The sequence below is a fragment of the Prunus avium genome, chromosome 4 (assembly GCF_965620075.1).
Source record: "Prunus avium chromosome 4, drPruAviu1.hap1.1, whole genome shotgun sequence".
Taxonomy (NCBI): domain Eukaryota; kingdom Viridiplantae; phylum Streptophyta; class Magnoliopsida; order Rosales; family Rosaceae; genus Prunus; species Prunus avium.
In genome coordinates, this window is record NC_142287.1 from 22,047,965 (window position 1) to 22,075,469 (window position 27,505).

A 27,505-nucleotide genomic window follows, 5' to 3' on the forward strand; every position below is an offset into this window, starting at 1 on the left:
CTTAGTCCAATTCCAAGATCTAAAGCCTAATTATGTGCTCAAACAGAGCCCAACTTTGAGAAAGATAGAAGACATGCTCAATATATTAACTCCAGTTAAGAAAAAGCTTGAACTAGACCCAGAATCCTCAGGAGTTAAAGTCAGACAATTTGAAGTTAATTCGTCTGATAATGAGTCAACCATGTCTTTAGAATCTGTCTCTAATCCTAAGTCTGACACTAGTAGCATCTCTAAGATTGAAAAAGCCTTTAAGAACTTTGATTTAAGAGAAACCCAAAATCTTAAGCTAAGCCGACTACGAGGAAAAGTTAATCCAACAAATCTTACAAAAAAACTGGTACCCTAAGCCTACACCTCCCGATCTTCAATTCGAAGAAAGAACCCAAAACCAATTTTTTGTGTCCTCTGATAAACTATACGAGTGGAATATCGATGGTTATCCAAGCAAGAAATCATCAATAAGCTCCAACATATGTCTATGGTTGCCAATAGTTACATTTCTAACCATAACCTACACTAATATGAGATAGTTCCTCTGTTAGAAACTGATTTTACCGGAACACTTCGTTCTTGGTGGGATAAGCATTTAACAGAAACAACTAAGTCTGAGATCATCCATGCCCTTAAGCTTAACCCATATGGCTACCCTATTTTTGATCAAAGCATAGGAGCCGGTATTGAAGATGGAGTTAACACTCTACTTTATACCATAATTGAGCATTTTATTGGTACCCCCAGTAACACAACTGCTAGAATTCATGATCAACTAAGCAACCTCAGATGCCCTAAATTAAGTGATTTCAGATGGTACAAAGATGTTTTATCTCCAGAGTTATGCTTAGAAATGATAGTAACCAAGCCTTTTGGAAAGAAAAGTTTATTAACGGTCTTCCCAACCTATTTGCCCATAAGATTCGAACAGTCTTAAGCAATGAGTCTGGTCAGATAAACTGTGATGAGTTAACCTACGGTAATATTATTAGCACAATTAACCAAGTAGGTATGAAAATGTGTGTTGATTTGAAAATAAGTAAGTTTGTCCAAGCTGATAGAAATAATGCCAAATATGATCTAGGAAACTTTTGTGAACAGTATGGTCTAGCACCTTTACCACCGTCTAGACTAAACAAGAAAAGCCATGATAAGCGTTTCAGTAAAAGCCAATATTATTCTCGAAGAAGAAATTCTTTCAAGGATAATAATGAGTTCTATAGCAAAAGAAAGTTTTTCCCCTAGCCAAAATGGTCAAAAGATTCCTGACAAAACAAAAGAAAAGGTCACTCTAGGAGAGAGTCCGACAAAAGAAAAGTGAAGTGTTTCAAATGCAAAAGATTCAGACACTATGCTAATGAGTGTAATGTGAAAGATATGATTAAACAATTAAAGCTAGCATCCGAAGATGAAGCCAAATTAATTAAAGTCCTTGAGCTAGATAATTCTGAGTCTGACCCAATGTCTCAAACCAGCTCAGATGCCTCCAGTTCTGAAAATTCCCAATCTAGTTCACCTACCATCCAACTAGGATGTAAAGATAAGTGTTGTAAGGTCTTAAGCAAATGTGTTTGTGTTCTCACTAAATAGGAAGAACAAGAAGAATTATTAATTGATTTAATAAGCAAGGTCGAAAACCCAGAGTTAAAGTCTGAATATTTGAAAAAATTTAGAAAAGTCATAAGCCTTGAAGATTCTAGTTCACACACACCCCCTAAGATAAGTCTTACTACCACCTTGGAACGATTTAGTAAGAAGAAAGAAGTCACCCTTCAGGATTTGCAACTAGAAGTCAAAAATGTGAAAAAAGAGTTAGTTGAACTTAAGCAAATTAGCCAAAAGTTACAGTCTAAAAACTATGAGATTAAGCAAGACTTAATAAGCCTTATGGAGAAATTCGAGTTTAAAGTCCAGCTAGAGTCTGAACTAGAATCCTCTGAAACTAAATCTGAAACCGAGAAAGAATTTGAGCCCCCAGATAATGATGCCAAAGTAGTAAAACTAATTAAGCATATTAATTTCAGAAAATGGTATGCAAAAGTTAGTATTTTCATTAATGATTTTAAGTTAACCACAGTTGCCTTATTTGATTCAGGAGCCGACCTTAACTGCATTCAGGAAGGTTTAGTTCCCACTAAGTTTTACCATAAATCCAAAGAAACTTTAGGTACAGCGTCTGGTAAGCCCTTACAATTAAATTTTGAATTACCCAAAGCCCATGTCTGCCAAAATTAGATTTGTTTTAAGACGTCCTTTGTCCTGATCAGAAATATCACGGATGAAGTTATTTTAAGATTATGCTTTATTTCTCTGCTTTACCCCTTTTAGGTAGAGTATGATGGAGTCACGTCTAGTCACCTCGGTGAAAAAGTAAAGTTTGAATTTTTAACTAAGCCTGAGTTACACAACCTTAAGTCCCTCCAAAAGTCTGCAGTTTCTAAGTCTGTTTGCCTAATCCAAAGTAAAAGCAAACAAGTTAAATTTTTAAAAGAAGAAATCAGGTTCAAATGTGTAGAACAACAGTTAGCCGATAAGGTTCTACAGTCCCAAATCATTAAGTTTGAAGAAAATTTGAAAAAAGAGGTTTGTTCTGATTTGCCCAATGCTTTCTGGCACTGAAAGCAGCATGTTGTTACTTTACCTTATGTCAAGTCCTTTAGTGAAATGCAGATTTCCACTAAAGCCAGACCCATCCAGATGAGCCAGGAATTAATGGAATATATATATATAATGTGTGTGTATGTGTATTCTGTTTGCCTGACTTATGATGTATTTTATTTTGGTTTTCTAACTTTCCCATACAGAGCAGATTTCACACACATACCCCACAATGCAAAACATATATGCTTACAAATATACTCCTCATGTTTGAATTGGTATTTCAAGTACATCACTTTTGAACACACAACAGACAAAAAAAACTGCTATGAATTGATAAAATTGATATTGGACACACCTTCAGTGTAAGTTTTTGTTTTTTTGTTTTTAAAGTACAAGTAAGGAATGAAGGTTCGAACATGAAACCACTAGTCAGCAAGTCAAGGTCTTTTTCCACTGGATTGGACCGATTGGCATATAAGTTTACAATAAACTTATAAATGAAAAGTTGAATAAGAGGGAAATTAACTGAAGCATGTAAGAGCAAACTTTCAATGCCTGATGAGGCAAAGTTTAGAGAGAAGAGAGAGCATCACCCATTATCTTATGACAATTATCCTCCCAAAGTCAAGATTCACATCCTCCCAAGTCTTCAATGTTTGTCTACATTTGTGGGGAAACTGCCAACATTGAAATAATACCTCAAATTTACTGCCTTCATTGAATGTGGAAGACCAATAAACAGGCCTACTCTATCAACCACCAGGATTCTTAGCTTTATGTCCTTTTCCACAAACTAAAAGACAGTTCCATTTTTTCAAACTCAGACTTTTAAGTAACCCACAGTTCACTATCAGAGCCTGGACAGCAGAAAAGTGGAGATGATTGATGGCAATGAACAGTCAGTCCTTAACCTCAAGTTGGGGCTAGCTTGTGATTGTGCAACATGAAAATTTAACAAACTTTCAGGTTATATAAATGATGTGACAACAATGTCCTTTTTTTTGGGTCAAGATGTGGCAACCTTAACGTTCCTGTATATGTAGATAGATTAATGGGTACTCATAATTTAATTCATTATGCACAAGTTGAGATTGACGGCGTCGTTGTGAGAGTATAAACGTTCGAAGACTATAAAATTCAAATCCAAAGTGAGGGACTAAAATAAGAATTGAGTAATAGTACTGTGCCTACATGAGTTTCGAACTTCAAATGCACATGAAAATAATTAAAACATCCATCGGATTTTGTTATTTCTCTCTAAAAAATGGTGATTTGCAGATGCTGTGAGGCACGTCTCAATGCATAGAGTTTCTCAGCTACACTTCGGTACACTGCAGGGTTTCCATGGTTGCTGATTTCCTTTGAGGTAACCACAGTAAGCTTCTGCATGACACGACCATGGAGGACCAGATAGGCCAGCAAATAGAACTCATTTGGTGTCCCCTTGAAGCCCTTGATCTCCACCTCTCTCAGAGTTCGGATTATGCACGAGTTAACTATCGGGTTTTCGATCCAAACATCACAAGGGTTGAGTTCATGAAATGGAGCCTCATCTTCCTTCAAGATATAATTTTGATGACATAAGTTAATTAAAAGACTAATTACTAATTAATTAATGAGTTAGATATACCCACATGGAGAAAAATTGTCCCGAGGCGTATGTCGATGGTGAGAGTCTCCAATAGAGGACAACTAGTCAAGAAAAACTTGATCCCCTTTTGTTCATTGAAATGCATTGCAGTCTTTAAGGTCAAGTCTGTGACGCTCAAACGCGGTTCCATACCAATTGGCTCCGGTCCCATGGTAACAGCCTGCAAACAATCAACACATAATAATTAATAAGAACAAATTATAACGATGAAAAACTCGTTATGTAAACCTGAAAATGAAATGGTTATGAATGGTGAAATTGAGTACCTGAAGCGTGTAACTGCACACAGTCAAAGCCCTCGAAGGGTAAACTTCACACAGGAGGTCATAGAGAAGATAACCACTATCTTCATCACATATAGAAGCAAGACCAAAATCAAGGTCAACTTCTTCCAAGCCTCCAGCTGTGTTCACATCAAATATGGGCACAAAGCCAGCAAACCTCAAATATTTTAGGTTTGGTGCTTCAATTGAAATCCTCTGATAACCCGAACACATGCACCTATCGACAACCAAAGAGGTTAGCTTTAAGTCCTGTCCACAGACGTCAACGCTGTTCATGTTCCAACACTGCTTTAGGTTTAGACTGTCAAGCAGCCCGCAGTTAACTAACAGAGCCTTGACAGTTGAAGCCATAAGTTCAACCCAAGCCAACGAAACATGTTTAAGGAACCTAAAGTTCTTGAACTCAGAGACAACAAAATTGCAGGAAGAAAGAGTTAAAGACTCAAGAACATGATGACTGTAGACCTGGGAAGGCAGATCAAACGACACCGGATGAGGGTTGTCGCCAGGATCAGATAAATCCCAGGTAGGTTCAGAGAAATCAAGCCCCATGTGTTTGACATGGCGAGCAAGAGAAAACTTGAGACAGTTTTCGACGAAGACTTGGGAGTTTCTAGGGTGAGAAAATGTGAGAGAAAACTTATCTATGTTGTCTTCTTGGTAGTTTGCAATCCATTGCTGCGCAAAATCAATGAAAAGTTGTCTCTGAATTTCTCTACTTGCATCGACGTTCGCATAGAAATGCTCGTTGAACTCGATGTTTGCGGTTGAACGCCAAAGGTGACGCCAACGGGTGGATAAAACGGAGGTTCTTATGGCTTCTTTGAAGGACAAAAGTGAGATTATGATGAGAAGGAGAGGCTCAGGCAAAGATGAGAGCCGGTCCATGTTTGTCTCTGTGTTTGTGCTAAAGAAGAATCTTGTTTTTATAGAGGACGAAGAGCGGTTACATACAGGCACAACGTTTCACTTGTGTTGTGTCACTAGGTGCGATTTTTATGGGAAAAAAATGAAAAAGACAAATAGAGTTATTTCTAGAAAAATTAGATTCTAAAAGCTTTTTTCAAATTTTTCGTTACATGTGGGGGAATGCATGACAAATTGATTTTATCTTAATTACATGTGTACTTGACACCAAAGAAAAATAAGCAACCAATTTTCACGATACAAAGAAAAAAAAAGTATTTAGAATTCTTTTTGGTGTATGTATAATAGCAATATTGTAAAGATAAACAATTTATTTAACTAATTATTTAAATTTTGATGTGTTCTACCATCCGTTTTCATCAATTAATATGAAAAGAGATTTAGTTAGGCAACGGTGTAAAAAGAAATCTATAGCACGCCGTCAAATTAATTAACAAATTTAACTAACTGCTTTCGCGCTAAAGCACTAAACACGTAAATACAAAAATCCACATACTTCTTTTGGCAGCGATACAATCCGGTAATGCTAGGCTTATTACATTTATCTACCATATTGTGAACCATTTCTATAATAAAAGTGGAGCCCATCAATATAATGAGGCGCACCTCTATTAGAGAGGTGATACACAATGTGATATGCCTAACATTTTCCGTATTCCAAACATATGCAAGATCTTTGGCACTCTTGTCATGACCAATAGGAGAGAGATTATATTTGTTTCACGGTAATTAATGTCATTTGTAAGTGAATCAAGTTTCAAGACGGTCTAATAAGGCATAACATTTCTTCATACTAATACTTGATTTCCACCTAAATTAGGGTACTTACTTGTTTCGGTTCGAAGTGATTTATAAATTACAACAACTCTGGGCCGTACTTGGAGATTTTGGACCTGACAAGTCCTGTCCATTAGGACCTACCCAAGCAAAAAAGAACTTACCTATTCGTTTTTGTGGTGGCACGTCACAAACTTTGGAAGTATATTTTCTTCCAAATACAACAACATATATACCTATGACACACAGAGGTACTATATTGTGCTCAACACTATTGTCTGCTTCTGACTAATTTTACCCCATGAATAATTACAGTGATTTATTTAAGAGTTTGAAAATTCCATTATTTTATGTACTAGCCCCTAGGTGCCAATGGGTTTTTATTTATTTATTTAGAATTAGATCATGGGTAGTTGTGTTCCATAAAAATAGGATTCATTATCTGATTTTGTTTTTAATTATAACAAAAATTAATATAAAAAAGTGTGAATTTACCATATTATCCTCATTTAATAAATAATTTCAATTCTTAATGTTTGTATTAACCAATGACATTTTCTAATATTTTGAATGTTTTACCATTCTCTACATTTTACTTTAAATACGTAGATAACAGTGAAAAAAAATATTTGTCAAAGAACAAAACACATACATGTAGTCTATTCAAATGGATTCACGTTAATAAAAAGTGGGTCCTATTGTTAATTTTTAATCTTTCTTTTATGGTGGAGCACAATATGAGACAGAAAACATCGGTCAATAAAGCACGGTAGGTCACTTAAAGTTTCAGGGGTCAATATGTAATTTGATCATAATTTTAAGGGATGCTTATAACAATTAAGCCTTAAACAATTAAAGAAAAAACTTCAACTCTGACATCAGATGCATTTAAACTATGTACAAGCTCTTTACTAGTCCATAGAGGATATCCGATACATAAATTTATCAATTATTTTAGATCATCTAACTATTCTCCTTAAACGTTTGATAATAAAATCAACACTCTACATGTTTCAGCTTTTCAGATGACTCAGGTCATTGGGGAAGTTTTACTCATGTCTACCATATTATTGTTGGGTTGCTCTCTTTACCGTCTATGTCCTTTAGACCGAATATGCGGAGAAGGTATAGTACCACTCGAACAAGTGAAACTTCCCTTAATGTCATTTGTAAGTGAATCAAGTTTCAAGACGGTCTAATAAGGCATAACATTTCTTCGTGCTCATACTTGATTTCCACCTAAATTAGGGTAGTTACTTGTTTCAGTTGGAAGTGATTTATAAATTATAACAACTCTGGGCCGTACTTGGAGCTTTTGGACCTGACAAGTCCTGTCCATTAGAACTACCCAAGCAAAAAAACACTTACCTATTCGTTTTTGTGGTGGCACGTCACAAACTTTGAGAGTATATTTTCTGTACCCTTGACAAAAAAAAATACAAAATATGTTCCTATGACACACAGAGGTACTATATTGCGCTCAACACTATTGTCTGCTTTCTTTCATAGACACCAAATGTGAAACCCCAAATGAAGAGCATATCTAACTAATTTTACCCCATGAATAATTACATTGATTTATTTTATGTACTAGCCCTCGAGTGCCAATTGGTTTTTTTTTTTTAATTTTAGAATTAGATAAGAGTAACCACTTTATATGGCAGTTGATATGGTCATACTATGTCAATTAATGAATATTGCCATGTAGATTTTACTTTTATTTTCTTTATTTTAATAATCCTTAAAAACAACAAGATTGAAATGGATTCACGTTAATCAAAAGTGGGTCCTATTGTTAATTTTTAACCTTTTTCGATGGTGAAGCACAATATAAGACAGAAAACATTAGAGCATGGTAGGTCACTTAAAGTTTCAGGGGTCCAGTGTGTAATTTGATTACAGTTTCAAGGAATTCTTATAACAATTAAGCCTTAAACAAATAAAGAAAAAACTTGTGCTTTTCCCAGGCAAGTAGGCGTAGACCTAATGATGCCTGTAATGCGTGCAACACGTTGAAAATGCCATACTTTGGAGGTGACATGAAATGAGGAAATGAGGAGAAACTGAATCAAAATTAATGTGATGGGATATGGGGCAACTTGTAGCTTGACTTTGTGCAGTGGGACTTTGATGAGCTAGAGGATTGATTGGTGAACTTCATATTTTAGAGATCACTCAGGAGATAGAGAGGAATAATTGAATCATTACAAAAGCAACTTTCTTTTCCAGTCTCTTTTTTTGACCCCAAAAAACTGCTTTTGGTATTGAGGAGGATCCCAAGTACCCATCAATGGAAAATTCAATTTTGTCGACACTACTCATTTTTATATAGCATCCAATTCTGTTAAAAAAATATTCATTTTTAAAATAGTTTAAATCATATTATTATTTTTCTTACAAGCGATTAAAAAATTGAACATAATCATTTTTGTGCGCCCATAGAGGATATCCGATACATAAATTTATCCATTATTTTAGATAATCTAACATGCTATAAATGCAAAACTAATGTCACCAAACATCAACTCCATGATTTGATAGAAAGCACCAATATTTCACTAATGAAAATACAACAAAAGAAATAGTTCGCATTAGTCATTCATTACTACATCTGCTCATGTATTAGTCGTTGTCCAAATCTTAATTTGATTTAGACATCTTCGACCTTTCAGAAAACAAGTGATTCTTGGGCAGGGACTCACTCCAATAATGAAGGGCTGTTGCCGTATGAGACAGTCCCTACACAAGAATTCTCCTCCAAAACACACGAACTATTCCTATAACTAGAGGCATACAAACAACAGGTTGATCAAGTCATTCGTCATTTAAAGAACCGTGAAGAGCAGATTTTGCGAAGCACTTTCGATCATAAGCGCTTGTTTGGCAATATTCCGATAAACTGTTGGGTTTCCGCGATTGCTCATTTCCCCCGAAGTAATCACAGTAAGCTTTTCCATGACACGGCCATAGGTGACCAGATAGTTCAGCACGTAAATCTCATTAGGCGTCCCCTTGAAACCCTTGATCTCAACCTCTCTCAAAGTGTGAGTCACGCACAAGAAAACTACTGGATGGCGGATCCACAGTTCATGAGGATCCAGTCCACTATATGGAGCTTCATATTCCTGAAGAAGAGATCAATGTATATATGTAACTTGCAGTTCATTAAAAGACTACGTACTTTGTAATTAAAATTTAAAGATTACCCACATCATGAAAAATTCTGCCGGGGCCTAATTGGATCTCAAGAGTTTCCAAATGAGGACAGCTATTCAAGAAATATCGGATGCCGACTTGTTCATAGTCATGCATTGCTGTTTTCAATGTCAAGTGTGTAACGGGAAAAGACGGCTCCATACCAATGAAATCCTCTCCCATGCTAACAACCTGCACACAAATAATTATTAGTTAGGACGACGTCAAGCTTGTAAATGCATGCAATTTATAGCAGATTTTCATGGAGATTATTTTTAATTATTTTTTTTTTTTTTGCTTACTTGATGTGAGAGTTAAATGTGGATGTACAAAATATCAATACTCAGAGAGTCACGGCAGATTAGTGGTGGGTACAGTTCGGTTTTATTCGGTTCAGTCGCAATTGATGTAATGTATAAAGTTATAAGAATTAATCTAGTCACGTGTAAACATGAAACGTGATAAATAAGTAACTAAAAGATCTTCTAGAGACGTCTAGTTTACGAGATAACAACATAATTAACACTAAAGCAGATTGATTACACTAATCAACAACATGCATATACGCCTACGGAAATATAAACACCTGATACATTAAACTCAAGACACTTTCCTTTTCTGTTCTCCACCACACACAAAAAGCGCAGCACAAGTGTATGATAAAAGGTCCCAAATAGCCAAACGTTAAAGTGAGATCCAAAGTTGCAGAGGGAAATTGAGTACCTGAAGTATGTAGGTGCAAACAGTCAATGCCCTCATGGGGAAGACTTCAAAGAAGAGCTGATAGAGGCGATCAGCCATGGAACAACTGCACACAGACTCAAGCCCAAAGTCAAGCTCCACCTCATCCAAGCCTCTATTATTTCTGGATATATCAAATCTTGGCAGGGTCCCAGTGTACCTCAAGCAACTCAGATTTGGTGCCTCAACTGCAAAGCAAGGATAATAAAACCTGCACTTATAAACCACCAAAGTTTTCAGCTTTAAGCCCCTTCCACCAACACGAAGGAAGTTCTCCATGCTCCAACAGTGTTTCAGGCTCAAACTCTCAAGACACCCACAGTTCACAAGCAAAGCCTTGAAAGTGCATGCTCCCACTTCAACCCAACCCAACGAAACTTGTTTAAGCAACCCAAAATTCTTGAACCCAGAAGGATTAAACTTGCAAGAAAACAGAGTCAGAGATTCAAGAACTTGTTCATGGCCATAAACAGAGAGAGGCAAATCATACGACGTCGGATCGGCAGGACCTTCCAAGTCATCTTCATTCCATGTGGGGTCAGAAAAATCAAGCACCAGGTGTTTGACGTTGCGCGCAAGAGAAAAGGTGATGCAATTTTCCACGACCATTTGGGAATTTCTCGGCTGAGAGAGTGCGAGAGAGAATTTGCTTATAGTGGCTTGTTGGTAGTTTGCGATCCAGTGCCGCACAAAATCAAGGAAGACTTGTCTCTGCACCTCTCTACTTGCGTCGACGTTGATGAAGAAACGCGCGTTGAAGTCGATGGTTTGGGTGGAACGCCAAAGGTGGCGCCAACGCTTGGAGAGAAGAGAGGTTCTTGCTGCTTCTTTGAAGGGCAAGAAGGAGATTATTGTGACGAGGAGGGGCTCGGGTAAATTTGAGAAGCTGTCCATGTTTGTGTGTGGGATGGGATTGGATTGAGAGAAGTAGCAGGGACGGGTTGTAGAAGAAAGAATTGTGGAGGCACAGGCACCGTTTTGGGGGTGGTGGTGGGGGGTTGGCGAAACAGTTCGTGTTTCGTTTTCTTTCATTTTCCTAAACGTGGGGAAGAGGCGGTTACAGGGCACACAAGCGTTTTTCTTTTTGATAAGGGCACACAACAATTTTCTTTTTGATAAAGTCACACACACAATAAATTGATCGAAATTAACAGGTGTTAATGACAGGTGTCTGTTGATGTGACAATGTTTTTTTTTCTCTCATTGTGATTGTGACTGTCACGTCAGCGTTCGTCAACGACATTAGGGGCATGTTTACGTATCAGTAATGGGTATGGGAGGAAAGGGAATGATTTCCATTCCTGACTTCCCCTGCGTTTACTTGCAATCAGGAATGAAAAAATAAGTGGGCCCCACCTCAAAATCCGTAATCACATCCCCTCAAAACTGGGTATCAGATCACCTAGGGGGGAGTAGTCGATACGATTCCCATTCCTATTTTCTCTTAATAACCTCCAAAAATACCTTGACTACTTTACCATAATTCCAAAAAACCCCAAACCCTAAAATAAAATATAAAAAAACTCACGCCAAGAAGTTCCAAGACGCTCCAACTTCTTTTTCACGTTATCGTTGCAGACACAACCTCCCATAAGCAGCAGCAACGCCTTGTGCTATGTAAATCATTCTATCTATCTATCTTCTTCTTCTATCTTCTGTCTTCACATTCATCACAAAACATAGTATAGTCATAGATAAAGACTTTTGTGGATATTATATATCTCTTTTTTTGGTAGTATGAAGATTATGCATGTCATTATTATTTGATTGTTTACTAGTTACGTAGGTGAAAGATATATATTTATTGGAGTTTATTTTTTTCGTTTGAAATTGGCTCTTGACAAAGGTGTTATTAACATTATCATTGAACTGGCCTCTTACTAGTTTGCTACCGGTTTAGTTTGGTCTCCTTAGCCAATTTGAGAATTATATATGTGCTGTGGTGAAAATGTGCAGGGCATTTCAGTAATCAAATTCATTTGGATTCTGATTCATGAAAATTAGTAAACAATAACAATGGGAATCAACCCCATTCCTTTGCTAATTCCATATGTTTAGTAAACAGCTTAATGGGAATGATTCTTCCCATACCGATTCAGTAGTTACCCGATTCCTAAATTTTCTGATTCCTTACTTTCTCCATTACTGATACGTAAACATGCCCTAGATGTAATAGAAAATTAAATGAAAATAACAGTGAGATTAAATTATTTGAAATTATACCAACTAGCTTTTGATTCACGATGAGCTTAATTTAATTTGCTTCTGTTAGTTTGTGAAACTAGCTCAAGCTTATACTTGACTTGGCAAGGGAATCTTGTCGAAATTTTGCCAAATCTTAAAGTTGTCCAATCCTAATCAGAAGTTCTATATGGGAAGAAAAGAACGCTAAAAATGAGTCTCATTGACCAAATTAATAGATGACACCGAGAGGTTGTTCATTTTGAAATGACAAAAGTGTGCAATTTGGTTTATTTGATTTGGGAAAGTTAATTAACTAATTTAACTAAAATATTCCCTGTAAAAGAAATTGAGATCCATATTTTTTTTTTTGGTCATAATTGAGATCCATAAAAGAAACTTAAATACAAAAGTGAGTTTTGCATGCTGATTTGTGAGTGTGACCAACGTAAACCGTGGTGTTTTTTTTCTCGTTGATAGTAAAAACCAAAAAAAATCATCTGAGATTTGTATTTATTTTGTTATGAAACAACAAAAGAAAAAGTTCACACCAATTAATAATAATTCAAATAACAACATCTGCTCATGCGGTCTTGTTGTGTGTATTTAAATAATCATTATCTGCAGATTTGGTGCTGCCGTTCTAGCTAAATCCCGCGTCTTTTCAGCTACCATTCGGTAGAGCTGTGGGTTTCCACGGCCGCTGGCTTGGCTTGAAACAGTAATAGTAAGCTTTTCCATGACGCGGCCATAGCAGAGCAGATAGCTCATCAGACCGATCTCGTTCGGCGACGCCCTAAAGCCCTTCATCTCAACCTCTCTCAGAGTCTGCGTTACGCACGAGAAAATAATCGTGTTCTGGTTCCACATATGTTCAGGTTTCACTTCAGCACATGGAGCTTCATATTCCGTCTGGAGCCATAACAAAACCAGAACGTATATATGTTAATTAAAGTCTAATTAATTACTAATAATATATATATATATATAAAGGGCCTTACATAATTGATAATTCTGGTACGGGCATGGCTGCCTATTTCGATTTTCAGAGTCTCCAGTTGGGGACAGTTTTTCAAGAAGTACTGGATGCCGTGTTGTTCATAGTCATGCATCATCGTTTTTAGTGTCAACTGTGTAATGCCCAAAGGAGAACCAATGCCTTCCTCTCCCATTGGAAGAACCTGCAGACAACACAATTGATCATTAGTTAACACCGTCTCAAGCTTCATTAACAAAGATGCATTATTTGTACCATATTTACTGATCACATTATTGACCATATATCTAATACAGGTTTTGAATTCCGCATTTATTAGTGGAGTACACCTTTTTTAGAGAATTGATAAGCAAAGTAGTCAATCGATGTGATACAAAATAGTATTATTGATTAATGAAATAAGATAAAACCAACCACAATAACAAGTTATTTCACTTTTTATTTTTTGTTGAAAGTGTTAAAACTTATGTACCTGAAGCATGTAGGTGCAAACAGTCAATGCCCTCATGGGGTTGACTTCATCAATGAGTTGACCAAGAAGATCAGACACTGACTCATTCCCATCAGTCTCATGCCCAAAGTCAAGATCCACCTCATCCAAGCCTCCATTTCTGAGTAAACAAAATTTTGGCAGGGTCCCAGAGTACCTCAAACAACGCAGATTTGGTGCTTCAAATTCAAAGTAAGAACAAATAAACCTGCACTTATAAACCACCAAAGTTTTCAGCATTAATTCCCCTACTCGAACACAGAAGAAGTTGTCCATGTCCCAACAGTGTCTCAGGCTAAAACTCTCAAGACACCCACAGTTGGCCAACAAAGCCTTAGTAGTGCTTTCCTTCATTTCAACCCAACACAACGAAATTTCTTTAAGCACCCCAAAATTCTTGAACTCGGACACATTGAAGTTGCAAGAAGACAGAGTCAAAGATTCGAGAGGATGGTTATAAACAGACAGAGGCAGATCAAACGGCGTCGGATGAGCAATATCGTCGAGATCGTGTACATCCCATGTGGGATCAGAGAAATCAAGCGCTAGGTGTTTGACATGGCGGGCGAGAGCAAATGCGATGCAGTTTTCGACAACCCTTGGGTTATTTTGAGGCAGCGAAAACTTGAGAGAAAGTCTGTCCACGGTGGGTTCTTGGTAGTTTTGAACCCACTGCCGCACAAAATCAATGAACACTTGTCTTTGGACCGCTCTATCGGCATCGACGTTGGCAAAGCAACGTTCGTCGAACTCGATGTTTTTTGACGAACGCCAAACGTGACGCCAACGCTTCGACAGAACGGAGGTTCTTGCCGCTTCTTTGAAAGGCAAGAAGGAGACAATGGTGAAGAGGTGGGACTCGGGCAACACTGAGAAGCGGTCCATGTTTGAGTCTGTGTGGTGGGATGGGATTGAAGCGAAAGAAGTTGCAGGGTTTTATAGAGGAGGAGGTTGTTGTTGGGGGGGTGGGGTTGGCGAAGAGTTGTCTCTCTTTGATTTTTGGGAGTAATTTTTGAGTGTTCCCGGTACACCACGTGGTTGGTGTACCATCCAATAGACGGAAGACATATGGAATATGTCCAATGCAGTCTGCCACATGTCATAAGAAGAAATGCAGTAAGTTGGATAATAATTCCACATGTTCTATGTTTATTGGATGGTACACTAGACACGTGTTGTACCTGGAACATTTAAAATTTCTCGATTTTTGGAGACGATGGATGGGGGGAGAGCAAATAAGTTAATTATTTCAAGATTAGGAAAAGGGACAATGGTATTAGAAACTGATCCAAAAGTTTTTTGAATTTTACTTTACATGCGGCGGTTGAGAGGAAAAGTTTTTGAGAGGGTGATTACATGTGGTTGTGGACGTGACAATGTTGGTTGATAGAAATAAATGAGAATCTGATTGACATCAAAGTAAATGCTTCGTTGGTATATATACATAGAGCTTTTATTGAGGGATTTTCAAATAAGCTTATAAAACGATACATGCTACATGGTAACATTACAAAAAAGATTAATATAAACGGAAGCAGAAATAAAAATAAAAAGGTGAACATAAAGTGTATAATGTTTGCCTTTCTAACTAAAAATTAACTTTAAAATCGATCGACTAGCAATTTTCATTTTTGACTTCTACTCATTTGATTAATTAATACGATAAAGAGATCTAAGCAAGTAAAAGCACGGAAGAAGAATAATGAAATTAAATTATATGATGCTCGTAAGTGCGCTTCCCGAGTTGATGATTAACAAAAAAGAAAAAAAACTTACTTCAATAGGGAAGTTTAACTTAGTTAATTGTGTTTTGCGCCAAAACATTAAGATAAACACGCGAAACATGAGTCACGTGCTTATTTGTGAGTCACCAATACAAACCGTGAGGAGTATGCAAGACCATTATCTCTCAAGAGTGTAATTGGTTCTATTCATGAGATGCAACTCCTAGAATGCAACAATGGGCATTCGGCAGAGCCACACTTCGACCTATAGTGCCCGTGACCCCTCAAAACTTCAGCATTTCATGTTAGTTCAAATTGGTGTTGCTTGATTCGAACTTTCATAATACCTTGTTAATATACGTGCAAGATAATTTGCGCTGTGTTAAAGTAACATAAACAGATATACACATACGATTCGAATTTCACTTAATGACGAACTGACGGCTCATCTGTATTATATAGGTTTATGTTATGTGTATGAAAACCGTTCGAAGTGATCGGCTGAGCTCCACCCCCTTCACACATACGGATCTAGTTATCATGTACATCGTCTTCAATGACAAACATGAACTATGTACGGTCTAATAGCCCAAGTGTGGATGTGGGGTTTATAAATTGGAAAGGAAATGAGTACAGATCAGAGAAAAAGTAAAATAAATTGTGAAAGAGATATCTTTAATTTTAAAATCTATTTGTTAGTCCTATGGGCATTCTTCAGATTTTCATATGATGATTAACAAGGGGAATTAGATGATAAACTATTAATTTCATATATTTCCCTATATACATTCTCTATTTTCCTTCTTATCCTACGATGTCATCTCATCTCATGATGATAAGTGTTCGTTTCTTTATGATCAGTTCTATAAAAAATCACTCAAATAAAAATCATTTTAATTTAGTCGGTGTTTGGCAGGACTGCTCCTTTAAGGATGACATAAAAAACGGAATATTGTGATCACAACACCATGTTGTGTAATAAGAAGGAGGTATAAAAGGAAAAAGTAGCTAGCATTCCTCTTGCACAAAAAGTGACATTAAACGTTCGTTAAAGATGATCTTTCCCTAACTTTCTTTCCCGCATTCTCTTCTTTTTCTGAAAAATCCAAATCTAAACCCTTTAATTTCATTTAAATGAAATCCAGCAAATTTGTTATTATTAATACTACTTAAGGTAAAATATACGTAGGTTGTCTTTCAAAATTAATCCACCCCACTCAGTCTCTTGGACACAATGAAGGGAGGTTTTTCTCATAAGTTTGGGCCTACTGTGGGACATGATTTTAGTCATTGGGTTTTTTTAGGTGAGAGTTTGATTCAAAAAGTTCCTAGTCTTTAAAAAACCTCTCTCACTGTGCAATGCGAATCATTTTTGCCACTGGGTGATGGAGTGTGTTACCATACCGTATAGTGTGGTAGTTAATGATGCTCCTACATGTTAATATTTTAACTCATATGTGGTCTATGATAAGGCGATCCGCAGTCCTAGGTTCTATTCCTTACATGTGTTGAAGGCTTTAGTATTCTTATTCAACGGGAGTAGTGTATATTTTGTATTTTCTATCGAGAGGGCCAATAATATACTAAACTACACACACTATACAGATGCTAGAACTCGAAGGTAACCATGTACCTTGCCTGAGGAAGTAATGATTTCAAACCACTACAATAGTGGGTTCTTTGCGTATTTTGCATCTTCTAATTGACAATGACAATATCTTTTATTTTCGGGCGAATGCGAGAGACCTGCACGTGTCCGATTTCAATTGGGTTTGTCCATTGCCGCACCCATCTAATGACTACTGTGGGCGTGCACACTTAAAAAAAATATTCAGCCATAATGTTAACTATATTTTGGTTTCTACAAGGTTTTAACCCCCACATGACCCATTATTTACTTAAACCTTTAGATTTTGGCCCAATCCTTGCCCACACTTACAAAACAAATTCATCCCAAGCCTCTGCAGCCCAAAGTCATAATCCGCCCCAAGACTACGCCTATAAATAGAGGACTCATCTTAAGTTAAACATGACTGACCCTTCCTTTCACTTAGAATTTCTCTCATGTACATGTACAAAAACCTCTTATATCATTGTATCACTCACTTTTATCAGATCAATGGAAAAAATTCTCCCAATTTTTCACTTGTGTTCTTCCATATCTCAAAATCACTTCACACAGTTTGATCCTAGTTACCTTGCACCCAATCTAGGGTCAAGGTTTGTGTTGGGTCTCACCAGTCAACAAATGTAAATTGGTTAGCATGTTAATGTTAAAAAAGAAATTTCTCGCGAACAGTGTAGAAGTTGTACTTTGTGGTTTTCATTGGTCTTCTTTTTACTTCACTTTCAGTCCAAATTGTGTCTTGCAAATGAAGCATATATAACTCAAAGATTTGCAATAGAATATTCAGATTAAAAATCTAACGGGAAGACAATTGAGCATGGGTTAATATGACGACAACCACTCCTTTGGGTTCGCACACTATTTTGAGGGTTTTCTAGTCTATGTTTTGGGAGGGATTCTCTTTATATTGTTTTAGCTCTACATAATCACTTGGGATGCATTTTTTTTTATCTATGTTTGTCACCACAATATTTTGCATGTTTTCCTCTTCATATAAGTTTAAGTTGTGCCAATCCAAACCAAGACCAAATGATGGCATATGGATAATGGATTAGGGCCAACCCCATGGCGCCTTTGCCCGTTTTTACTTGCACAAGTATATGAGATCTAAAAATTGTATATGAGATCAAAAAGCACTCCCAAACAATCATATCACTCGTAGTATTAGGTCATTGCAGTTTTTCAAAGACAAAACCTATCATTGCAAATACATAATGCATTGATTATCAGGTTTTACCTATGTGACACACACTTGTACCGTACTTACTGTCGAGTAATTATAATGTATAGTCCTGATCTCTTGGACCACAGGGGTCCAAGAGATTTGTGGTCACTCACCGTTGGATGTAAATTCAACGGTTCACTCACTCTTGCACTCATTTTAAGAAATTTTGTTGAACCATTGGATTAATATCCAACGGTAGGTGACCACAATTTCTTGGACTCCTGTGGTCCAAGAGATCAGGACTGTTATAATGTAATATTGGTATACATTTAGAACACTGCGAGGCATTTATACTTCATGTAAATTACAGTTTAATACATTTGCAAAAATAATTAATAAAAAATACAACAAGAAAAATCTCTACACACATGTCATACTGTGAATTGACAAAAAAGTATGAGTTCCTACTTCCAAGGATGGAGGGAAATATTTTCCATATGTCTATGTGAATATCTATTGACAGTCCCGTTCTCTGGACCCTGTGGTCCACGGAGTTTGTGGTCACCCACCCTTAGATCTAATCTAAGGGTAGAGAAAAAATGATTTTAAAATCCATATAAGGTTTTTTTTTTATAAATAAAATAAAAACCCTATTAGTTAAAAAACCACGTTTTATGGAAAAAAAAAAAAAGATAAAGAAAGAAACAAACAAACAAACAAACAAAAACCTTCTGAAACTTGTAGTGCAGCCGCTGCCAAGCCTTTTCCAACTCCATGGTAGAGTTCGACCCCGTATAACCTTCTGATTCTTTTGACATTGGGGTAGGTGGATACTTTTGATTCTTTTGCTATGTTTTTGTTGGTTAGTTTTTTCAGCTTTTTGTGGATGGATTGTTCAAAAAAGAAGAGCCAATTTGGGTGTTATGACCTCTTGTTCTTCTTCTCACCACTTTGATTCAATTTTTATGATTTGAAATCGTAGTGTTTACAATTAATCAAAGCCCTAGAGCAAACTTTGGTAAAGTGTGAGTTGCGGGCGTGCCACGATTAGCAATTAATCAATTCTAATAGACAGAAATATAAAGAAATAAGACAAAGTAAATGATTCTAATCAAGGGATTGTGAACTGAAACGATAAACTGAGTCAATGAGGTTCTTTTCTATGCCTTAAGACAAAAAAAAGGACTTCATAATTTCTCTAGGGAGCTGATTTTCCCACTCCCATTTTCTCCACTTGCACTCCCTTTTGCTTTTTAATGATTTTTCATCAATTTTTTCTTTTTTGTTCTTTTTCTTTCCTATTCTACCCTTACCCTACTTTATTTCTTTTTACTTCACTTTTATATCATTTCCTTTCCTTTATACTTAATTTTTCAACTTGCAAAATTATATTTTTCCTTTCATCAAGTAAGAAATAATTAACACTGTATAGTTGTCTAGGCAAAATTATATGGTCCACCTATTACAAAAACACATGCCCACGAATAAACCCTGCAACCATAGGGATTTTTTTTTTTTTTTTTTTTGGTGAATAGGCAAAATATTTCTTTAGTGATCCATTTGCATCTGGCATCTGGCATCTCCCACTCTTGAACTAGGAAATAGTGATCGGAAGAACTCCACCGAACAATTTTAATCCTTTGTATCCATTCGAGAACAAAATATAAATATTTACTTAGATGCTTCATTGGGTTGTTCAGATAACATGGGAAATAAAAGAAAGCAAAATACTTAGCTCCATTGGCATGTTCTTTTTTTTGGTCAATAGCTGAAACTTCATTGAAAGCCAGAAAAGATAGCTAAATAGAGATAGCAACAAGAGCAACAACCAAAAAGTATAGACAAAACCATCGTGGTTGCCAAAAATTTAGCTTCATTAACCAAACTATTTCATTCCATACAAGCACAGAGAAAAGCTATAACCACAAAAAAGATAATTTAGCTCCATTAACCAAACAGTATCATTCCATACAACACTTCTTCCTTGTGTTAAAAACAGACATGTGAAATAAGGATGAATCCATCCATCCACTTCAAAATACCTACAAGAAAGAAGACTAATTAATTAACAAACTAATTGATCTCTCATAATATTATTTACTACTATAAAATTTGATGAGATACAATTCCCTTTAATAAGAAGACATGTACAATTACTTTGAAAATTATGAAAGAATAAAAATCTGAGACTATTATGCATAAGAAGTACCTTGCTCTCTGCATATCTAAGCTCCTAATGACAATTTGGTTAGTAACATTCTTTGGTTCTTCTACCTGTAAATATGTTAGCTGAAAAAAATTATTATCTATTAACTACAACAAAGATAAATAGTACTCACATACTTGATTAAAAAAAAATAAAGAATTTGGCATACAAATACTTACATTTCTATCCATTTCCAAAAGGTAGAAATGGACAAGTACTTTTATTGTGACCAACACCTTTGCAAACACTACATTTACGAGAATTTTCAACTATCTCAAATTTTGAAGGTTCACGCCTTGTAGAGCTAGATTCCTTTCTCTTCTTTGACCCTAGTGGACGTCCTTTATGAGGTTGAATCTTAGGCTCCAGAATTAAGGGAAAAGAAGTACCAACAAATTGAGATAGTTGTCTCTTTGTATCATCTTTTTGAAGAATGGGCAGTTTTTCATACTTTTCTTTGAAATCCAATAGAAGACTATTTATTTGATCATCTTCATCATCCAAACTTGCATGTTGATCATTGTTAAACAATCGTGCATCGATCATCCACTGATTATGTACGGCATTTAAAGGCAATACTTGAATTTTCATATCCTTAATCATGTGTCCACAAGGAATACCCATCATTTTGAAAAAATGGCCTGTGCATTGAGATGAAAGATTACCATATTTTGCAGCTTCATGTTGCTTGTATAACTCATTTAAAGCAAACATAGATACATGAGTAACAACTTCTTTAAAGAATGGAATCCGAAGTCTATGTGGAACACAAACCTTTTCACTTGAGAGTTGAGTTTTGATTTCTTGAAATTGATGTTCAATAGCAAGACATATTTTTTCTTTTACCTCACGAAGACCTCCAGTTGAAACTTGAAGATACCTCTTTAGTAATGCATGTGCACCTTCAGCTCTTGAAGTAGCCTGATTACCAAAGTGTGCAACATCATCTGTCCATGCACTCACAAATTTTTCTTTCAATGGCAGCCAAGTACCTCTAATATAGTTCAAAACAGCTGCATTCTCCTTGTACTCATTTTCAAAATGATCCCAAGCTTTATCGAATGATGATTCATTTGGAGATTTGATTAAATCAGCCCAAGTAGATAGGAAAGCAACCCAATCAACTTCTTCTCTAAAATGAGGTTTACAATTTGCAAGAATGTTTTTCTCAATATGCCACACGCATAACAAATTACAAGCACTTGGGAATACAATGCGTATAGCATTCATTAAGGCCAATTCTCTGTCTGATATGATCAACAATGGCTGATTATGAACTCCCAAAATTTTATTGAACATTTCTAGAGCCCACACATAATCCTTCTCTTCTTCTTTTTGCATGAAGACAAAACAAGAGTAGAATGAAGTGTTGAAACTTGAAACTCCTATTATATCCAATAATGGCATCTTATACTTATTAGTTTTATAAGTGCAATCCATCAAAAAGACATGTGGGTAACTCTTACTCAATTCAATTTACATAGGATGAGCAAAGAACAAATGAGTCAAATGCCCTTCTTGGTCATACTCAATGTTATAAGAGAAACCACCTCCACCAAGTTCATCCAATAATGCTTGAATAACCGTACGTCCTGCTAGGCTCTCCTCCAAAATTTTAGCCTTCTTATTGTAAATGTTTCGGGAAATTGCTCGAAGATGAGGATTGCTCTGTCGAAGTGAAGAGAGAATTTGGCGTGGTGGTATACCAGCCATACTCATCTCTTTAATCCGCATAATTTCCTCATTTGAAAATCGACGACAATAGGGATGTCCAGACATGTCCGTTGAAGGTTCATGATTATGCAACAAACTTTTAATCTCCAACTTCCAAAATCCTTGAAGTTTCCTTTTCTTTTTGCCCCAAATTTCAAATGGACAGTTTATGAGGCGAGATGCTGATTTCTTTTTTCTTTTCTCTAGTGGAACTCTTCTACTTTTATAATTACCGCCTCTATCACAACCAAGGACAACATATTTCTCAGATTTAGATCTTCTAATAACCAGTGCATACCCTTGCACAAAGGCAATCTTACGAGCAACTTCAATGAGGTCTTCCCGACTTCGAAAATTTTTGTTTGTCAAAGAGAGCATTTTGTCACTTTTATCAATCGATGCTTCACTGCCTATATCACAAACCATCCAATTTATATAAAACATAAACTACACATTGGCTACAGCTATGAAGAATGTTTATGCTTCACTACCTATCACATATTAGTTAAGAATGAATATATACGACAAAAGAGGTACTACTATGAGACATTTCGTCAAGCAGCCGGTAGGCGCCTCCAAAGGATCGCACCAGTAGGTCACCACGACCTCTACCCAAGGGCAAAAATAAAGAGATAGCAGTACCACTAATTTAAACTTGTCTATGTGTGCATATGAGAAGATAAGCGGGCAAAAGAAAATCAGCTCCCTAAAAAAAAACCATCAAAATTGAATTGCAATTCATCAGAGCACCAAGTATTTCGTAAAACTCAACCTATGAATAAGATAACAGGTAATGCTCAGCAAAGTGAATTTCTTTTTAATACAGAAACATCTTCTAGAGTTCAAAAAGCTTCCTTTTGGACACAGATGTAGACCATCAATGCTCAGCATCTCCCCACAAGGTTAACAAATACGTTATGAAAATGTTAAACATAAAGATACACACACATACATAAAACCAATATGCTAATTCACTGCTAATAATCAATAAAGTTAGATTAAGTAAGAAATAAAACGTACCATGCACAATATCTTGAGAATGTGAAGGATTACTAAATTCTGGCATTCAACTCAAATCACTGTTGCCCACCATGTCTAAAATCATCTGCAACTCAGACTCTAATTTTTGTTCTTCATCCATAGCTAACCTTTCGCCAATAATTAAGAGTATTTGCCTTGGGTAGGAGAAGGATTGTTCTATTCCATGACTGGCTCTGAGAAGTGGGAAAGACACGATGAAGGAGAAGAAGAGGGTTTAGGTATCAAAATAGAAGAAGATGCTCTGACTTCTTTTTTATTTTTTTGGTTTTATTTTCTGTTAACTTTTCTTAATTTTAATTATCAAAACATTAATTTAGGGTAAGGGTAGAATAGGAAAGAGAAAGAACAAAAAAGAAAAAATTGATGAAAAATCATTAAAAAGCAAAAGGGAGTGCAAGTGGAGAAAAGGGGAGTGGGAAAATCAGCTCCCTTTCTCTAATACAAAAAGTTAAAAGGTTATAAAGTAAATAAAACAGTAAACAATGAAAACAAGTAAAAAGATTGACTAGAACTACAAGTTGTCACCACCTTGTATCAATTCTGGCTCAAAACAAAACTAAGTAACAGGTGACAATCGAGTAAGGATCAGAACTGTGTGGTTTTGATGGATCAGAATTGTGTGGTTTTGATGGATTAGAACAAGACAAGAGCACCACAAGAATGGTCTTCAACTGAAGGAGTCAGTTGGCAATCAATACCAAGGAGTCTTGGCAGAGCAAATAACAGAAAGAGACGAACGTCTTTGACTGAAAGCGTTGGCTTTAGTGTAGAGTTTGTTGTTGAAAAGTTGTATTTCGTAGAGAGTTGACGAGTCTCCTTTATATAGCAATGAAACCCTGAAATCTACTTACCCGAGATAGAGTCCTACTTTCACCTTCAACGATAATGGAGAGCCTAAAGCCTTTTGTCATTGAAAATCCCTAACATAATAAGTTTGTTTCTTCTCTCTGCGAACCCTAACTGCAAAAGTGCGAGCGGTAATGATGAAACCGTAAGGGGTATAAGAACATAAGAGACTCAAACTCAAACTCTGCAATCCCAAGCCCTAATTGTAAAATTAGCAGTGCCTCCACGTTACTACGGTAACTCATAATTCTTGTGTTATAATATAAATCAATGATAAGTTGATAAGTGATCGGTTCATAATTGTATATCATTTTGTACTCTTCTAGCTTATGATTTGGTTATGTTTTTGAGTTAAACTTGTGCTTTTAATCCTTTTTGTGTTTATCTTTCAGTTAATTGACATTTAGGTAACAATGATGACTTTGGATAGGAAATGATGCAATCCATGCATGTTAAGGCTTGATTTGGGTGAATGGAACAAGGGCTTAAAGACAAACACATTTTGGCTACAACTCCTTTCCAGCCCAATTTCGTAGGTCAGCTTCTTGGCCTTGGATCAGCATGCTATGGGGCTTGGATGAGGTGAAGATCTTCATGAAACTTGTTCCAATGGGTGTCTAGTACAACATATCCAAATTTCAGCCCAATTGGACATTTGTGGAGTGCTCAGCCCGCCCAACACTCAACCTTGCTCAGCAGGATTTGCAGCTGCCAGCTTTGAGCCTTGTCTCCTCCTTTAAGCCATGTGCCTCACCCATGCTGCAACTGACTTTGGATCCAACATAATGAGTGAAGTGGGGAGGCATTCCAGCTATGAAAGTCTAAAGGATCAAGTTGGTACATGCTGGAGTTATTATAGAGAAAGCATGTGCATGCATGTAAAGCATAAATGAAATGAAGTCAATTCCAGTCTCTGTTCGGCAGCCACATTGCAAGGCCCAAAACGCATACTTCTACTGCTCCGATGGGAATACTCTCTTCATAGAAGTTGTTCCAATGGGTGTCTACTATAACATATCCAAATTTAAGCCCCATTGGATAAGTTTTGAAACCTCTGGCCTTCCTACACCAAGTCTGGTTCAGAAGACTCGTTTTTGTTCAACAACCAAAAGAAGACCACATGGGTTGGCAGCAAAAGGCAGCCACAATTGATCACCTTTGATCCCATGTGAAGAAAGCTTGAGGTGCAGCAAAAGAAGTATGGGATGAGATTGATTCCAACCACACTAACATAGACAAGATGAAGTGTGAGTTATGGGTTGTATTAAAAGAGGAATGGTGGTGTTGGATTTCATCATGTTGTTCCTCCCTCTTAGCCCTATAAATAGAGAAGCCTTCAAGCTTCAAAACACACCCCAAGGGGGGGAGCTCTCAAACACTTCTCTAGAGCTCCCTTCCCTTCTCTCCCTCAAATTCTCTTAGTTTCCTTTCTAGTTTTCAAGTTTTTGTGCTGAAATTCTCCTTAAGTTTTTCAAGTTCTACTTTACTTTTATTTGTAATGTACATTCTTTCTTAAGTATTCAAGTTTAATTAGTTTCCAAGTTTCAATTATGATTTTTGTTCTTATTCATTATGCTTATAAGTTAATATGCTAGTTTGAATGATTGATCACCATTTAGGCTTGCATGTTAGCTATCTTGGTTTGAATTAAGAGTAGACACCATGCTTTAATTCGAATTGAACTATGAATAGGAAGAGTATGTATGGACATTCGACAACAGGGATTAGATACATGCTTGGTTGTTTAAATTGTTCTTCTATGCTTAATGGGTTCCTAATGCTTAGTTTTAGGTTAGACAACAAATGATCAAATTAGGGAATTAGGAACACAAGGTTATGACCAAACACCATGGCTTAATCATACTTTAGCTAGAATCAATCCGTTAATCTAATTGAACTTGGGAACTTATTTGCTTGAGTTATTTCATTCTTTCTTGTTTTATTTATTTTCTTTTTTTCATTTCTATTTTGTGTAGGGGAAACAAATTGGATCATTCAATCACCAATCCTCGTGGGATCGACCTCGCACTTACATATGCTATACTACCAAACGGCTCGTGCACTTGCGAGTATCACAAGTTGAGGATGCAGCTGAATCTATTTTGGTGCAGCTGAATCGAAGCAACAAGTTTTTGGCGCCGTTGCCGGGGATCGGTAACATTGCTTGATTCTATTTGGTTTTCCTACTTTTTATTTATAATGTTTAAAGTCTACTTAGTTCTCTATTGTTCATTCCTAATCCTTTTAATTCCATTTCAAGTTTGTGTGTTATTTTTAACAATTTATGACAGCTTAATAAAAATGGAGAGAGAAGGCAACTTCAATCATAAAGATAGGAAGTGTGGAGTAGTGGGAGAAGTCGCGACCTCCAAATTCATCCACGCTCGACCTAATCGCTTCAAGAGGGAGCATTTCAATCCTTTCTGTTCTTTGAATTCTGTTTATTTCTGTAATTATTTTTGCCTTTTGGTCCACGTTGAGTTCTTTGTTTCTTTTTCTTACGAGAATATCTTTAAAAAATTTATAAAAAAAAAATTATTTTTCATATGAGCTAACTTTTGGTAACTCCAGTAAGCACTTCCGTCAATACAGTGTCTAGGAGTTCTTTAGGCGACACCTTCGGTGTCTAAGAAGTTTGGGTTTTAAGCGGGACCATTGTGACCCCTCCAACCTTCCCGGATCCCCTGGCTGTGTTTTCTGAGGCCCTTAACTGGTCATCCGTGAGTTGCTTGTATATTCGTGTGTTTTTAAATTAAGTTTTTTTTATATTTTCTTTGTTATCTTTTCTGTTGAGTATTTGTTTTTGTTTTTGTTTTGTTAAGTTAGTTTATGTATGGTGCACCAAAATAGATTCAGCTGCATCCTCAACTTGTGATACTCGCAAGTGCACGAGCCGTTTGGTAGTATAGCATATGTAAGTGCGAGGTCGATCCCACGAGGATTGGTGATTGAATGATCCAATTTGTTTCCCCTACACAAAATAGAAATGAAAAAAAGAAAATAAATAAAACAAGAAAGAATGAAATAACTCAAGCAAATAAGTTCCCAAGTTCAATTAGATTAACGGATTGATTCTAGCTAAAGTATGATTAAGCCATGGTGTTTGGTCATAACCTTGTGTTCCTAATTCCCTAATTTGATCATTTGTTGTCTAACCTAAAACTAAGCATTAGGAACTCATTAAGCATAGAAGAACAATTTAAACAACCAAGCATGTATCTAATCCTTGTTGTCGAATGTCCATACATACTCTTCCTATTCATAGTTCAATTCGAATTAAAGCATGGTGTCTACTCTTAATTCAAACCAAGATAGCTAACATGCAAGCCTAAATGGTGATCAATCATT

At 36.4% G+C, this 27,505-nt stretch overlaps 4 protein-coding genes across 4 annotated transcripts; all 4 read right to left on the minus strand.

Moving 5' to 3' along the window:
• Positions 1-3,748: 3,748 nt before the first annotated feature.
• Positions 3,749-11,400, minus strand: LOC110769171 (uncharacterized). Its single transcript, XM_088252358.1, has 7 exons — positions 10,150-11,400; positions 9,442-9,618; positions 9,058-9,356; positions 8,934-9,014; positions 4,510-5,446; positions 4,227-4,403; positions 3,749-4,149 (listed from the first exon to the last, which is right to left on the minus strand). Exons 1-7 carry the CDS (start codon positions 11,197-11,199, stop codon positions 3,850-3,852), a joined length of 3,021 nt encoding a protein of 1,006 aa, XP_088108484.1. The 5' UTR covers positions 11,200-11,400; the 3' UTR covers positions 3,749-3,849.
• A 1,554-nt stretch (positions 11,401-12,954) lies between these two features.
• Positions 12,955-14,720, minus strand: LOC110769178 (putative F-box/LRR-repeat protein At1g56400). Its single transcript, XM_021973113.2, has 3 exons — positions 13,818-14,720; positions 13,350-13,529; positions 12,955-13,260 (listed from the first exon to the last, which is right to left on the minus strand). Exons 1-3 carry the CDS (start codon positions 14,718-14,720, stop codon positions 12,955-12,957), a joined length of 1,389 nt encoding a protein of 462 aa, XP_021828805.2.
• Positions 14,721-20,550: 5,830 nt separating this feature from the next.
• LOC148295028 (protein FAR1-RELATED SEQUENCE 5-like) lies at positions 20,551-22,672 on the minus strand. Its single transcript, XM_088252744.1, has one exon. The coding sequence runs from the start codon at positions 21,995-21,997 to the stop codon at positions 20,741-20,743; it is 1,257 nt and encodes a 418-aa protein (XP_088108870.1). The 5' UTR covers positions 21,998-22,672; the 3' UTR covers positions 20,551-20,740.
• LOC148295029 (PKS-NRPS hybrid synthetase cheA-like) lies at positions 22,034-23,411 on the minus strand. Its single transcript, XM_088252359.1, has 2 exons — positions 23,351-23,411; positions 22,034-22,680 (listed from the first exon to the last, which is right to left on the minus strand). The coding sequence occupies exons 1-2, from the start codon at positions 23,409-23,411 to the stop codon at positions 22,034-22,036; spliced, it is 708 nt and encodes a 235-aa protein (XP_088108485.1).
• Between the last annotated feature and the right edge of the window lie 4,094 nt (positions 23,412-27,505).

Bases quoted from the DNA above. Each gene is read 5' to 3' on its own strand.
- LOC110769171 (XM_088252358.1), bottom strand. From the start codon at position 11,199: ATGAAAGAAAACGAAACACGAACTGTTTCGCCAACCCCCCACCACCAC. The intron at 5,447-8,933 runs GTGAGTCCCTGC...TATAAAAACAAG, and splicing joins AACAGCCCTTCATTATTGGA to ATTCTTCTTTAGCACAAACA. The intron at 4,404-4,509 runs GTACTCAATTTC...GATTGTTTGCAG, and splicing joins TGTGCAGTTACACGCTTCAG to GCTGTTACCATGGGACCGGA.
- LOC148295028 (XM_088252744.1), bottom strand. From the start codon at position 21,997: ATGGATTGCACTTATAAAACTAATAAGTATAAGATGCCATTATTGGAT.
- LOC110769178 (XM_021973113.2), bottom strand. From the start codon at position 14,720: ATGGACCGCTTCTCAGTGTTGCCCGAGTCCCACCTCTTCACCATTGTC. The intron at 13,530-13,817 runs GTACATAAGTTT...TGTTGTCTGCAG, and splicing joins TTTGCACCTACATGCTTCAG to GTTCTTCCAATGGGAGAGGA. The intron at 13,261-13,349 runs GTAAGGCCCTTT...TTATGGCTCCAG, and splicing joins GTACCAGAATTATCAATTAT to ACGGAATATGAAGCTCCATG.
- LOC148295029 (XM_088252359.1), bottom strand. From the start codon at position 23,411: ATGGATGAAGAACAAAAATTAGAGTCTGAGTTGCAGATGATTTTAGAC. The intron at 22,681-23,350 runs GTGATTTGAGTT...TTTGTGATATAG, and splicing joins TTTAGACATGGTGGGCAACA to GCAGTGAAGCATCGATTGAT.